Below are 13,474 nucleotides of genomic sequence, written 5' to 3'. Positions count from 1 at the left end.
GGGGGAACAGTGTTGCTGCGGGAGTTCAGTGGGTATCAGAGAGTCCACGGCTGCTTTGACCAGTAGCTCACCACAGATCACTGGAGACAATTTCTCTAGATTTGGTGGCTGTTCCTCCACAGTAGAAAGAGGACATTTGCCATCATGTTTGCCTCAGCGCTTATTCAGAAGGTGCCAGGCATGAGAGCTGTGCTCACGGGAGACAGTCTGAACATCTGCAGAAAAACAAGGCCGCTCTTTGACTGCCTTGCGCTGCGAAGGCTCCTGTTCCTCCTTCAAAGTCCTGCTCCAAATCTGTAGCGACCCTCCTGTTTCACCAGCTCAGAGAACTTCCTACTTTTTGGTATTTTCAGTGTAACTATGTCAAGTCTTAGTAGGACTGATTTAAAAATCTGAGCTCATACTGAAGTCACCAAAAAGAGAAATACAGCCTTGGAAGAGGTCAGCAGATGGTGCTGTTGTACACTGACACAGGAGTTCTTTTTATCCAGCTTGTGGAGAGCAACATTATGAGATTTCAGGTTTTGACCTTGATGAATGTAATTTATGCTGGGGCTGAAATCTACTAAAAAGGCTACTACAGACCCTCAAATGGATTTTAATCCTCTTTTCAGGAAGGGGAGAAGGAGGAAGACGTATCTCAGAGGCTGCTTTGGAGCAACAGGCAGCTCGCACTCCTCAGGAAGAGCTGTAAAGCTTTGTTCCCTTCCCTGTGAGCCATGGTAAGTTTTTGATAAGAGAGAAAGAGTATCCAAAATTATCTCCCCAGAAAGGGACTTGAAGGGGAGGAAGGAGTGCAGTTTCAGGCAGCTTGTTTCTCCTCTTTATTTTGCTCCTTTCTCTTCCTGTCTGCACGTTTGACCTGGGAAAGGCAAAGGCGAAGGGGAGAGCACAGAGAAGACCCATGGGCTGAAGAAGTGCACTGTGCACTGGTGGAGCAGATGGAAAGTGAGAGAAACATGAAGAACGTGAGATGTGGAGTCAAACAATGGACTTCAGGGCAGAATTCATTGCCAGCTGTAGAAAATGAAGGACTGGTAAGCTAGATTGAAGTGTGACAAAAAGGGGAGTGATGTCTGAAGAGCACTTGAAAACGCTTGCATTGTTAGCAGCTTTTGATAAAAATGCCTGTAATTTAATCTTCAGTGTAAGAACACCTGAGTTGGCTCCCTTAGGTGCGCAAATCTGGGGAAGATGGCAATCTAGAAGCCACTTCCTTGGCTGCTGGGGGAGAAGAAAGGTAGAATTTGAAAGCTGTGGGAGACTGGCTTACAAACAAATCTGATTGCTTTAATTTATGCTTTATTTAAGCAATCTGTGTGTTGTGTGTGAGGGATGTTCACAGTTTCTAGGGTTGGGACTCATGATTTCTGAACATCTGGCATTGGCACACACTGGCTATGCATGTTTGGGCAGGACAATAAGACTAGAAAGGACCTCCTGAGCCACATCATCTAATCCCTTTCACAAACTCTTAAACCTAAATGCATTTGCTCGCTTTTCTGGTGGTTAGAAATCTTCTGTTTTCCAGATGAAAGAAGTCATAAAAAGTTCATATTCATCTTTATGCTACCGTGGCTTAAATAATTCTTCCTCCTTGCCTGGTCTGCTGTATTTATGGAGAGCAACAGTATCCCCTTCTCAGTCTTCACCTGAATCCATTTAAATAAATATCCTCATCATGTAGGCTCTTCATTCTTCCTCCTGTCCTAACAGTCTTTCACTGTACCTGTCCCATGTAAATGTGTCTTTCTTCAGTGACCAGAATTGTGCATGGATGTGCTGTGTTCCAGCATTGTACAATGTGCTTTACAACAGCATTAATACTTTGAATCTCTAATGAAATACCTCTTCTGACGTATCCTGACTGTATTTATTGTTTCCACAGCTGAATTCTACTCAGTCAGTCATCTTCTGGCCAACTGATATACTCTGAATTCCTCCACATGTATACCAGTTCCATGGGGGAAGATCCAAGCTCATAACAGAACAATTCTTCGTATTAGTTTGCAAGGACATAATCATCCCATGTCTGGAATTCCTTTTTCAAGGTAAAACTCTCACAGGTATATGATGTTCTAATCTTCTTCTGTCTTAAAGATGCCTCTCAACTATGTGTCATCAGCAAATGTCATCTGCACAATTTAATACCAAGTGGAAATGGAAAATTTAGATGAATGCCATACCATAAGCAATGCTGCTGTCTCCGTGCAACATGAGAGTTTTCCTTTCAGCACAACAGAGGAGTTATGACAGTTCCACTCTCATCCCCTTTCTCAGTTTTTTTATCAGCCTTCAACTGGTACTAACAATTTCCATGAGGCAACATACAAAATACTTCAGTAAACCCTGGACAGATTAAATCACTATGTTTCCTCTGCTTAGAAACCCAGCTAAACACAAATACTAATTTTGGTGCTCTCTAACCATCCACGACAACGAGGGTCTGAGAGATTGCCTTCCTGATCCTTCTGACTACCTCTTTTGTACAGAGTACAAAAACACATGAAGGTCTATGAAAACCAAACAGCCTCCAAGAAACCCTTGGTGTCATTAAGACTCCTCCACTACAAAGCTGTCTTGCAAGGCCCTGTGATCTACTGTGAGTTGTGCAGCCAGGGTAGCCATACTAAGTTTTGTTCTCTTACCTGCTGCTCCAGCCATGTGCTCATCCACACTGAGCAGAAGCTCCCACGCCGCTGGCTGGATGTCCCCATACATCTCTTCTGTGAGGATAGGAGCTGCCTTGATTAGCAGTGACAAAGGTGCAGGGGAGAGGCTCATTACCTGCAAAAAACCAAGCCATGCCTTACAGCTGAGCTGTGCAAACTATCCACAGTGAACAACACACTCAGTAATTTTACCCTAGTTTTGGTCTGCAGATTACCCACTGACAACCTCTAGTTTCAACCATTTCAGATAATGCTCCATAGAAGAACGTTGCTTTCAGCCTACACTGAAAGAGCAGTGTTTGCAAGCTAGTTCCTTGAGTCTGTCGCTAGTCATTCATGTCACCAAATCACTGATGAAGAGGACAAAATGAAAGCCAACTCTCCCAAGGTGGGGCACAAACAGTGATACAGATCCATTAAAATCTCACAGACTGCCAAGAACAGGCCTGTGAAGAGCCTGTAGCTTCTTCAGGAACACTGAACAAGAAAGAACAAATAAAACTATTGCTGTAAACTGACAGGTTGTATTTAACCACATTTGTGGGGTTTCTTTAAAATTTTTTTATTTTAATTTTTTGTATCCCCATTTTTGATGCATAGGTAGCTATGGGAAGCCGGAGATGCAGACTGCGATTTAATGGAGCTACATGTTTAAAGGATTCTTTGATGGGGTTACCTTAAGAGGCTTAAATTTAGCACTACCCAGCTGAGGAAAACACGCAGGGCTGAACTGATTGATATTCAGGAACAACAGTTCTTCACACGGCTTAGAGAGCCATGTACATTTTCCTTCTCGTTGCAGTCTAACCTGACATCTATGTATCAGCCTCCCTAACTAGCACATGGCCTAGTCAGTACCTGGTGCCTGATGTATTTTAACATTCCAGAGTCCTTCTTCCCTTCCAAGTTGATATCGATCACTCTCTTCTTCAGAGAAGGAGTTCTCAAGCATGACTTGTCTGAGCACTGAAAGGAAAAAAAAAAGAAAGCGGAGTTCGCATTTAGATTTCCCAAAATGTGAAAAGGGAGGAGATAATGTACAAGAGGAATTTCCATACGCTAGAAGCTGTCTAGTACCAGAGCTGTAGCACAAAGCCTTCTCCTGTGCTGGCAACTAGCCTAGTATCAGTGAGATGACATATCTCATCCAATTTTCTTCTCTTTTCAACAATGCTTTTCCCAATAAAAGCTTAAGGCAGAAGCCAGTAAACCAAATGAGGAATGTGCTCTGTGTAATCTTCACAGATGGCACACCCATGTATTTCAGGAGAACAGTACTTTAAGCAGGTTAGAGGTAAAAAGTCTACAGCTTCCCTCTAAAAAATTACCAACGGAGGTGTTTAGCGTGTACAACACTGATTCCTCTCTGCTACATTTATCTTCTCTTCTTCCTCAGAAAGCGTAAGTGACAACACATTTCAGGACTTGGGCTCATGCCTGCCTGAGAGTTGTCCCTAGCAGATTGCCAATGACAGTGATAATGACAAGTCCTTTTTATGTTCGTTATTCACAACACCAGGGACTTTTCCCAGGATGCTAGGTTGCCACAGACTCTTCTCCTCAAGCTAGTAGCCTGCTGATTAACTCAGGGGTTCTCGTTTATCAGAGAGCTCACAAGCCCCATGGAGCACATAGCCAGGTCTGCATATTCCAGCTACCTCCAGCCTTTCATTCTGCAAGCTGTGAGACTAAAAGAGAGGTTCCTCTGGAACCCAGATAAACGTGGAAATGGTGCAGTCAGAGAATAACAACAATTGAAGAATACCAGAGCATGAGGAACTGGGATGAAAAGTCTACTGTTACATAAAATTCAAAAGTTATCGATTGCTCTCCTGCAATGAGGTCTGTACAAACACGGTGCATGTGTTTGTAGGAAACCTTATTGTCCCCCAACCTCTTTTTTCCTTGCTGTTGCTTAAAGGCTTTGGTGGTTTGATGGATTATGAAATGAGTATCACTTTGCCTTGCAATTCAAAGCTGGAGATGAAACAACACACAGTAATGCACGGTGTTCTTTTGCTACCTTTCATGAACACTGCCAGCTGCTCATCTCAAGCCTGACTTCTGTGGAAGAAATGATTGCCTCTCTTCCTAAATAACTGATACACTGCTTTTCTGTGTCAGAGGAAATATATGGGGATTATGGTTTTGAGGAAAGCAGAATCATTATCTGTTGTTTCATCTGCTCTGTGCTTTGTTCCATATAAATACCCTTTGATTTTCTAACTTGACAGGAAACAAACAATCTGCTGGTTGATGAAGAAACATTACGAACTTGTCTCCTACCCCTTCATTTTCCACTTACAGGGATGATAGCCTCTTTACCCCACTGAAATCTTGACGACAGTTTCATGAACACTTTTGTTTTCAATGTTACTGCAAAGTAGTTGAATGACTCTGTCATGACAAGTATTCAGAATAACTGTAGTCTGTCTGTTGTGGTCAGGAGTATGAAAGTATTAACCAACTGTTGACATGATTCAGTTGGTACCTGGGTGGGCACTTTACTGAAAGCAGAAATGTATTTCCACTGAAATTAAAGCCACCACTTATATGGCTAAAAAGGCACAATCCTGTTTGAGTACCCTGCTGAACTGGTCATTAAAAGTGTGTCACTAAAGAGACTGTAACATTAAAGACTAATGTATACAATTCTTGGAACAGCTCTGAGAGCTTAGACCTAAAAGAAAGAAATTATGCAAGATTTTACAAGAATTTCGAGAGTGATTCTTATTACTCTCAAAGATGAGAAGAAACATGAAAAAAGAGACTGGACTCCAGGGGCTGATAAGTAGAGGCCATAAAAGAACATTAATTTTAAAGTCAGGTTATAAGCTTTTAAATGACCTTATCAGCAACTAAGGTTCTTCCCAATCAATACAGATTACGTTCCTGCCATAACGCTAGATTACTTAATAGGTTTTTTTACAGCAGAGGTGTGATTAGGAAAGGCTGTGTTCATTTGTCATGAAAGAACTGTTTGAGTACATTATGCAGTACCTGAAGGTAATTATGACCTGCCTGGACAAACCCCAAAACATTCTGCTTTTTGCATCTACTCACTTCCTTTTGCTTTTTGCCTCTTGCCACCGTGTTCAATGTGCTGTTTTCTCGCAGAGAGTCCACTGTGTCTCCATACAGGAGTTTGATGGCCCGGACAAGACGAGCACAGGACCGGCTGTGATGGAGGTAGCAGTGTGGATGACAGTAGTCAATGTGGGTACATATGAAGCTTTGCTGGTTGCATAATAGGATCATAACCTTGAAAAGAAAAAAAGAGAATAGTTACCTATAGAAAAGGGAGTTACACAGAGAACAGCATAGGGCAGCCAGTGATGGGGACAGTCAAACTAACTTTTCCACAGCCTACCTGGGGAGGCATGAAGCTCAACACAGCTTTTTGAAAAGGTATGTGTGTCTGTGCAGAGCTCCATACTTGCAAATGATTTACAAACTAGCTAGGCATGGCTAAAGAAACATCAGTGTTAACAAAGCAGACAGAGAGACAGAGCTGCTGTAGATGTGTATGTTTAGCCGGTGGCAAGATTAAGGCTGAGGAAAACAGTATTCTCTCAGTTTGCAGAAAAGCTGTTGTACCGCCACGCTGAGACGAGGGCTTAGGCTGGAGATTGTCAACTACTCAATCATCATTAGAGCTGCAAACCCACCAGGTTCAGGGGTCAGTTTCCTTCAAGGAATGGGAAAGGAAATGTCTCAGTGTGCTCTCAAGTAGGAATAAACTGTGCCAGTTGTTCTGCATATGCTTCCCTCACTGTGCTTGGGTGGGCCCATGCAGCCTAGCTTTCTGTTAGCTGGCTCAGTTACTATTTCTAGGGGTGATGCCATATGGCAGCGAGGAGCTGTAAAACCTGTCTAAGAAACAGAGTAAATATTTAGACATTTCGCTATTCTGAGCCCTGCTTTGCTGCAGCAACACTGCTATTAGTCCCTAAACTAATTAATTAAAGACAGCCTTGGGTAAGTCTACACTTCAGTGATGGCGCTCTGGTGTAACTCGGAGGGTTTCTTCCCAGAGGAGCAGAGCTCAGTCCAGCAGCTCTTTGTACACTGGTCTTCATGTCACACACAAACCCAGCCACTTGGTAGCACTCTGAGGAAGACACACAGGCATCCCCAAGCCATTCACACTGCAGGTCAGAACTGGCCGTTATGAATCCCTCTCTTCATCCCACAACCTAGTGCAGAAATACCAGAACTACCAGAAAGAGGGTCTCCCACCTTTTCCATCCACTTATTGTCTGTGGAGCTGCAGTCTGCTGGCTCTCTCAAGTAAGGCAGCCACATCACACTCAACCCTCAAATATTTAGGCTTCCAAAAAGTCAGGACCTTAATTTAAAACAAATCTGCACTGCATATGTGGGATTCTTGTCTTTGCCTGCCTGTTCTGGCCTCATGTTATTTTGGGGTCAATCACGAATAACTCAAGACACTAGTGTTGTACCAATGTGCAAATGGTATAAATCTCATCAGCATTGTATAGCCTCTACCCGACCTCTGGTCCACTGTTATAACTTGTAGTTACAGTACACTGACATAGAGTGAGGACATCACGCTCCGGGCTGCTGTAAAGGACAGGTAAAGGAAATGCTGGTGCATGCACAGAAGTAACTGGTACCAGTGATCCTTTTGAGTGGTTTTCTCACAACCATTAAGTAAAGCAGGTTTTTGTTTTGCCTGTAGTTTTAGTGACCATCCACCCACACCTTCTTTCCAACAAACAAAAAGACAAAGTTCTCATGCGATATTGGTACTTGCGTGGCATTAACTGGAACAGGTGATTTTTCAAATCTTCCTTTCTCCTATACAGGCTAATCACATGTAAAGTGAGACAAACATCTCAAGTTCCCTTCAGTTTATGCCTTGTATTTATGAGTCCGTGCATCCTCCCACATTGAGCAAAGGCACCATGATTTATCTTAAGATACTAACTAGGGAGATGCCTTTATCCTCTAGCAATTCATCGTCTAGTACACACTCTTATGTCTGCCATGCTCAGTTTAGTACACTCGAATTTCCAAACCTGACAGAGAAGCAGGGTCAAAAAGGGATTGGGAAAACGCTCTGAGGGAAAATCTTCTGGTAGTTAGTAAACGTAGTGCTTACAACAGAACCTCCAGCTCTAGTAGCTTCTAAAATGCCATTTCCCAGAAGCTGGTAGCCCAGCTCACACTGTAGCCCATTCTGTTACTCTTCCTGAACTACCCACTACTAGCCATGCTAGAGATAAGATACTGAGCTAAAGGATTTTTCAGCTGTCCCTGCACACCTAGAGAGAAATAGTCCCTTCTCCCTTACACACTAAATATATGAAATGGACAGAAGGAGCATGACAAAAACTTTCTGGTTTTAGTCCATTTTAGAAATGGCAAACAGACGACTTCCAAAGGCTGCAGCTTACTTACGCTTGAGATCCTTGATGCTACATGGAGAAAGCACAGATTGTGATCTGGTTATTGCCAGCACAAAGGTTTTCCTACTGAAAGTGCCATCCTTGAGAGTGCTGCTGACAACTCATACTTACATGCAGCCACGACATGTTCCGATGATAGTTCTCCTCCGTGCCTGTGTTGCTCAGCACCTCGGGCTCAATGCTAGGTTCGCTCGCGCTCCAAGGGCTCCCTTCTTCAAAAGAAAAATACCCAAAAGGTGGTTGTTTTTATTGCTCCCTATGTGCTTAAAGACTAGGGACAGCACTTGTAAGCCAGGCCAGCCTTGTGGGAACAGACCAGAGTACACAGAATATGCCACACTGGAAAGACTGTGTTTGGACCCCCTCCCCAATCCTTGTATCATGCTGGCTTGACAATTACAAGAACCATTTAGACCTGGCTCACAGGCCATCTTGTCAGTAGCAAACACTGCTCCCTCCCCACTTTTTTCTTTAATGGAAGGGGAGAAGGTAAACGAAAAACATCAGAAACAAATTCTTTGCACCATTCAGATGCTGCAAATGGTTGGTTTAGTGATCTGCATTGACTGGGCTCTGTGGTTAAAAATGTCAACAAAAATCCAACCAGAAGTGGCATGCAACTGGAAATGCCAATGGGCAAAGTCACTGCTAATTGCCCATGGAAACTGCTAATGTCATGGGGATGAAAGGGGAAAAAAATCCTGATTCTAGCACACTATTCTAAAGAACTCAGGCAAGGGAGAGATTTCTCTGGGAAATTCACTGATCCCTGCGTTTCCTCTAGCTGTTTCATAACCTATGGGCCTCCAATAATACTAACATTAATGCTGTTAAAAGATGGCTGGGGATGAACTCTGGTTAATCCTTTCTTTCTCCTCTTTAAGTGAACTGTGACTTGCCAAAGCCTACAGAACAGGCAATCCCACTCTCCATGTTCACCTACTGAAGCATCTTTTGGGCAATATAACAGTGACCATTAAGCTTGGGAGGTTATTTCAGCTCAAATGTACCCAAACCGTAGTTTTTGGTTAACACCCCTAGCAGAGGAAGCCCCTTTAGTTCGACCGTGATGGAGATTTCTCGTGGCAGGATGCACATTTAGTTTCCTTAAGATAAATATATGGGGATCCATCTTTTGAAGACTAAGGCAGGCATCTGTGAGCTGTAAAAATATATGTATATACCAATATGTAGAAATACAGTATGCAGCATGTACATGTTATGTTCTACATATAGGAATATATATATTACATGTCATACGACATGCCTATAACATCATATGCTACATAGAATATGAAGTGCATGTCTGTACGTATATATATCCTATCTGTAAATATGGACAATAAAATATCATGTATGCATATGAGCTCATGTATTCATTATATCATATGATTTAGGGGTGTGTGTATGTGCATACACACACGTGCATGTGCTCCCCTAAAGACAGCATGCGTTTGGCTGGCAGGCACCAGCATTCCAAGAGTTCATGCTCTAACACGGAGCTCTGAGTTGACAACCTGTGCATGGAGCCGACGCTGCACCCAGGATTTGAACCATGTTCCTCCCAGGCTCTAGTTCAGGCAGTTCCTGAAGAGGACTCTGGTTTTTCCTAGCCTGCTGGGGTGGGGGTCTCTTGTCATTTCTAGCTCTGCTGCAATCACATCAAGAGTTTAGGTCCTGCCTATTGTCCCCTCCCTTTCCACCCACTCGTCTAAGTTACCTATATCAGTGACAGTGTCCCTGCTGTGGGACAGCTGCAGCTCCTCATTCTCAGACTCTGAGTCCTGCCGTGATAACTTGGTGCTCTTTAGGCTGCCGGCCCGGCGAATGCTGGAAAGGGAACCCCCCTTCTTCACCCGGAAACTGCGGGTTCCTTTAATCTGGAGCAAGCGGGAGCCTCCTATCCTGATCTTCCTGCTGGGAACTGTATTAAAAGAATAAAAGAGGACTTTTTTCCCCTTAATTTTTCCCCATTTAAAAAAGAAAGATATCCTGGCCCTCCCTCCCTCCCGACCCTTTGCTGCCAGCCTGTATTGCAGCGTCTTTTCTTCTACCAAGGAATGTGGGGCCAGAAGCTTCCTCCAAAGCCACCGCCAATGCAGCTCTGTCAATCAGGCAGTAAAGATGCTTTACGGAAATGTGTTCAGCACCTCATTTCCTGGAGACCTGGTACGTCACCTCAGGCCTCGTCTGCATTTGGAATTAGCCCTCGTTCAACCACCAGCAAGTAGAGTCAGCTGCTCTAACAGAAACCCAAAACGTGGACAAGGAAAACCTACGATTCACACCAATTTGAATCCATTCCTGCCAGGAAACAGGATCTGCCCAATGGATGTAAATTGCAGTTTTCTTTGCCAGTCCCTGGGGTTTACATTAGTGCAGAATCACCTCTTGCTAGGCATAGATGGCTGAATCCCAAGCGTGAACAAGGTACCATGGACAAACCTATTTTCCTGTGGGCCTGGGTTCTGTAAACCTCACTGAGCTCTGCAGTAGGATCAATTATTTATTCATACAGCACGTGTGACTGCAGAAAGGTAGTCTGCTTCATGAGGTTAGCACGCAAGACTTCTTTGAAGTAAGATTTGCATAAATCCGTGTCTCTGCATGTTACTCTTCATCATTAGAATGCTTTAGAGGAAACAGGAGCACGTAGATCCTCTCCTTCAGACAAATCAGCAGCTTTCAGGCATTAACAACATCCATTGACACTTTGCATTTTTGATGAGCACAGACATGAAATGGTTCAATGTTCAAAGCACCAACCGTTTGCACTTTCATTCTCCTCTTAGTTCAAAGGCAGTACATGGCAGTATGTCAGTCCAAATGTTGCAACACCCAGTCATTTTACTGCAGATCTAATCAGGCAAGGCCATGTGTGATCGATTACCTTTTGGTGTGTTGTTGAGAGTGAACAGGATACAGCTTTTTGGATACCACGGGTAAACAAAATATTTTAATAGAATCGTATTTTGGCTTCACGAAAAATCAAACACACCTTTACTCCTGAGAATGCCCCTAATTCCTCCAGAACCCAACTCCCACTCCAATTTCCAGTGGCTAACGTCCTGGCCGAAGACAGCTGGATAGGTTTTGAGAGCTACTCCTCGGTCCTCATGAATCAGCTGGGCAAATCACTGTTGAGTGACCAGAGAATCTCCCTCCAAGTGACCATGCTGAGTTCCTTAGCAATCACTACTGCTTGAATTCTGTTCAGATCAGCCTCAATACAGTGGTTCAGTTCCCCCAAATGCCAAACCATTTAAGCACTTGTAACTGCATTTCATGAAGTCTGCAGAATCCCATTTTAGCACCCAGATAGTACATATGATCCTCTGAGAGCCTGCATCTACCTATCTTTAGTGTCTGCATTTCAGACCTACCTGGAGCAGATTCTATACAGTAAACTCGTAGCTTTTGGATAGCTGTTAAGCCACGCCTGGGGTGAGCAATGAGAGCAAGGTTTTTAAGACTCCGGAAAAAATGAAAGGAAACAGATTAGTACTCATCAAAGAGGCTGAGATAAAGAAACCTGTCACTGCAGGCAAGAAAAATTTAGTTACATTCACACAACAACATTTTCTTATCTAGAAAAGTGTAGATTACGAAAGATGCCTCTGCATCTGTTATGTTTGGCCCAGGTGGACCCCCAGAAGAATACGCTGTGGCCAGATAAAAGAACATAATTATTGTAATTTTAAAATATAATATTATCTTGCATTTACTTAGCTTCCAAAATACTGCAAATACATTTTTGCTAAAGTATATTAGTATGTTAGGATTCAGCCTTCCTACCACAGTCACTTCTCCCATCTCTAAAATGTAGTAAAGAGGCAGCTTTAGTAAAGGAATACTACATGACAGCTTAGGGAAAAGGGAGAATGGGAAAAAAACCCAACTGAAACTGCAGGAAAAATGTAATTTAACAGAGTCGAGGATGCAGAAAGTTAATACTATCTTTGCAAAAATAATTCAATTCTGCATTATGCCTGTAGCACAGTAATACATGAAGGAAAACCTAAGTCAGCATTGTCTCTAAGAAAATTGGCATAGTTAGAGACTGGCCACCAGCATTTTCCAGCCAGACTATGTGCTTGTAGGCATTCTCCCACTCAGGTAACATCCCAGTGGATGGGACTGCTGCCTGAGAGACTGAAAGTGGTTTCAAGTAATTGCCATAACTATCTTCCAAAAAAACCCAACCCCAAAACCAAGCTTTTTCTCATCTATATAGTTAGAGACATCTTATCCCACTGATCTTAGACCATCAGACAGACATAAGGCTGTGTGCTTCTCTGGGCTGCCAATATGCCAAGGGTACAAAAAATGAGGTTGAGCATGAATTTATCCAGCTCACCTTTCTTAGGTGGATACCTAGCTGTCTTCACAGGAGTAACTGTCCTACCTGACACAATTTTGGAGGCAGTTTTACATCATGTAAGTCTTGGAAGCAGTTCTAATATTTTCTCCAGTAATTGTGGCAGGGTCTCAGCTGAAGACAACACAAAATTTATCCAAAGCCCCCTGAAGTCAATAAAAGCTCTTCTGAATCATTAACACACATTACAGTTCCTAGAGGATAACCAGCCACAGACTCCATCCTTTCCAAACAACCATCAAACATTTATCCTTTTCAAACAATCATCAAAATTATCATTCAAACATCTGCACCTTTATATGGCTATTATGAGACAGAATTTAAACAGAAAACTTGTTAGAGGGAGAATCATTTACAGGTAACTGTCTGGCAGTTTAGCCTCTAATTGCAAATACACACGATGACTGTATATTGTATTGCAACACTTGTACCATCAGATAGTATGTGAGTTTTGCATGAGATGGCTCAAAAATGGAAACAATCTGCTGTCCTCAGCAAACACAGTGAGCTTGAGGTTTGCTTGTACAGTATACAGTATGTTGGTAACGTTAATCTGCTAGCCATCAAAAGCCACATAGGTGTGTGTTTTTCATGTGGTAGCAAAGAATCCAAGAGATCAAGTGACCAACACTAATTCTGTGAGATGCCATGACTTCCAAACCAGTACAGATTTTCACAGAAAGATCCCAATCTTCCCTCCTATTTGTGGTTTTCCCAAAATGAAAAATTGTAATCAGAATAAAAACCAAACAAGAACACTTTTGATCTTTATTTTTAAAGTGAATCAAATAGTGATGCTTCTCTCAGCATCCCACTGAGAGACAGTTTCAAACAAGGAAGGCATCCTCCTTTTTAGAAATCTTGCAATGATCTCAATTGGTTTTAGTCATAGCAGTGTTTTATAAAATTTAACATCTTTGCTTCTCACATTTGTTATATTGAACCCTGAAGGCCAGAAGCGTCTCAGAAATGATTCAAAGCCACGTGACTCC

The 13,474-nt window shown here is 42.8% G+C and overlaps 1 protein-coding gene across 2 annotated transcripts in view; it reads right to left on the bottom strand.

Annotated features, from left to right (window-relative positions):
* Positions 1 to 13,474, bottom strand: part of UNC80 (unc-80 subunit of NALCN channel complex) — a 130,493-nt gene that overhangs the window by 54,827 nt on the left and 62,192 nt on the right. The window contains exons 27-31 of one of the 2 annotated variants that reach the window (XM_075153727.1): positions 9,825 to 10,028; positions 8,216 to 8,316; positions 5,736 to 5,933; positions 3,531 to 3,638; positions 2,649 to 2,787 (exon numbers count right to left, since the gene is read on the bottom strand). In XM_075153727.1, the coding sequence (XP_075009828.1) occupies positions 2,649 to 2,787; positions 3,531 to 3,638; positions 5,736 to 5,933; positions 8,216 to 8,316; positions 9,825 to 10,028 (750 nt within the window). The remainder of the gene's footprint in view (positions 1 to 2,648; positions 2,788 to 3,530; positions 3,639 to 5,735; positions 5,934 to 8,215; positions 8,317 to 9,824; positions 10,029 to 13,474) is intronic. The other variant, XM_075153728.1, reaches the window with a different exon arrangement.

Source organism: Calonectris borealis, chromosome 6 (genome assembly GCF_964195595.1).
Source record: "Calonectris borealis chromosome 6, bCalBor7.hap1.2, whole genome shotgun sequence".
Lineage (NCBI taxonomy): Eukaryota > Metazoa > Chordata > Aves > Procellariiformes > Procellariidae > Calonectris > Calonectris borealis.
This window is presented reverse-complemented; position numbering and strand designations above follow the sequence as displayed.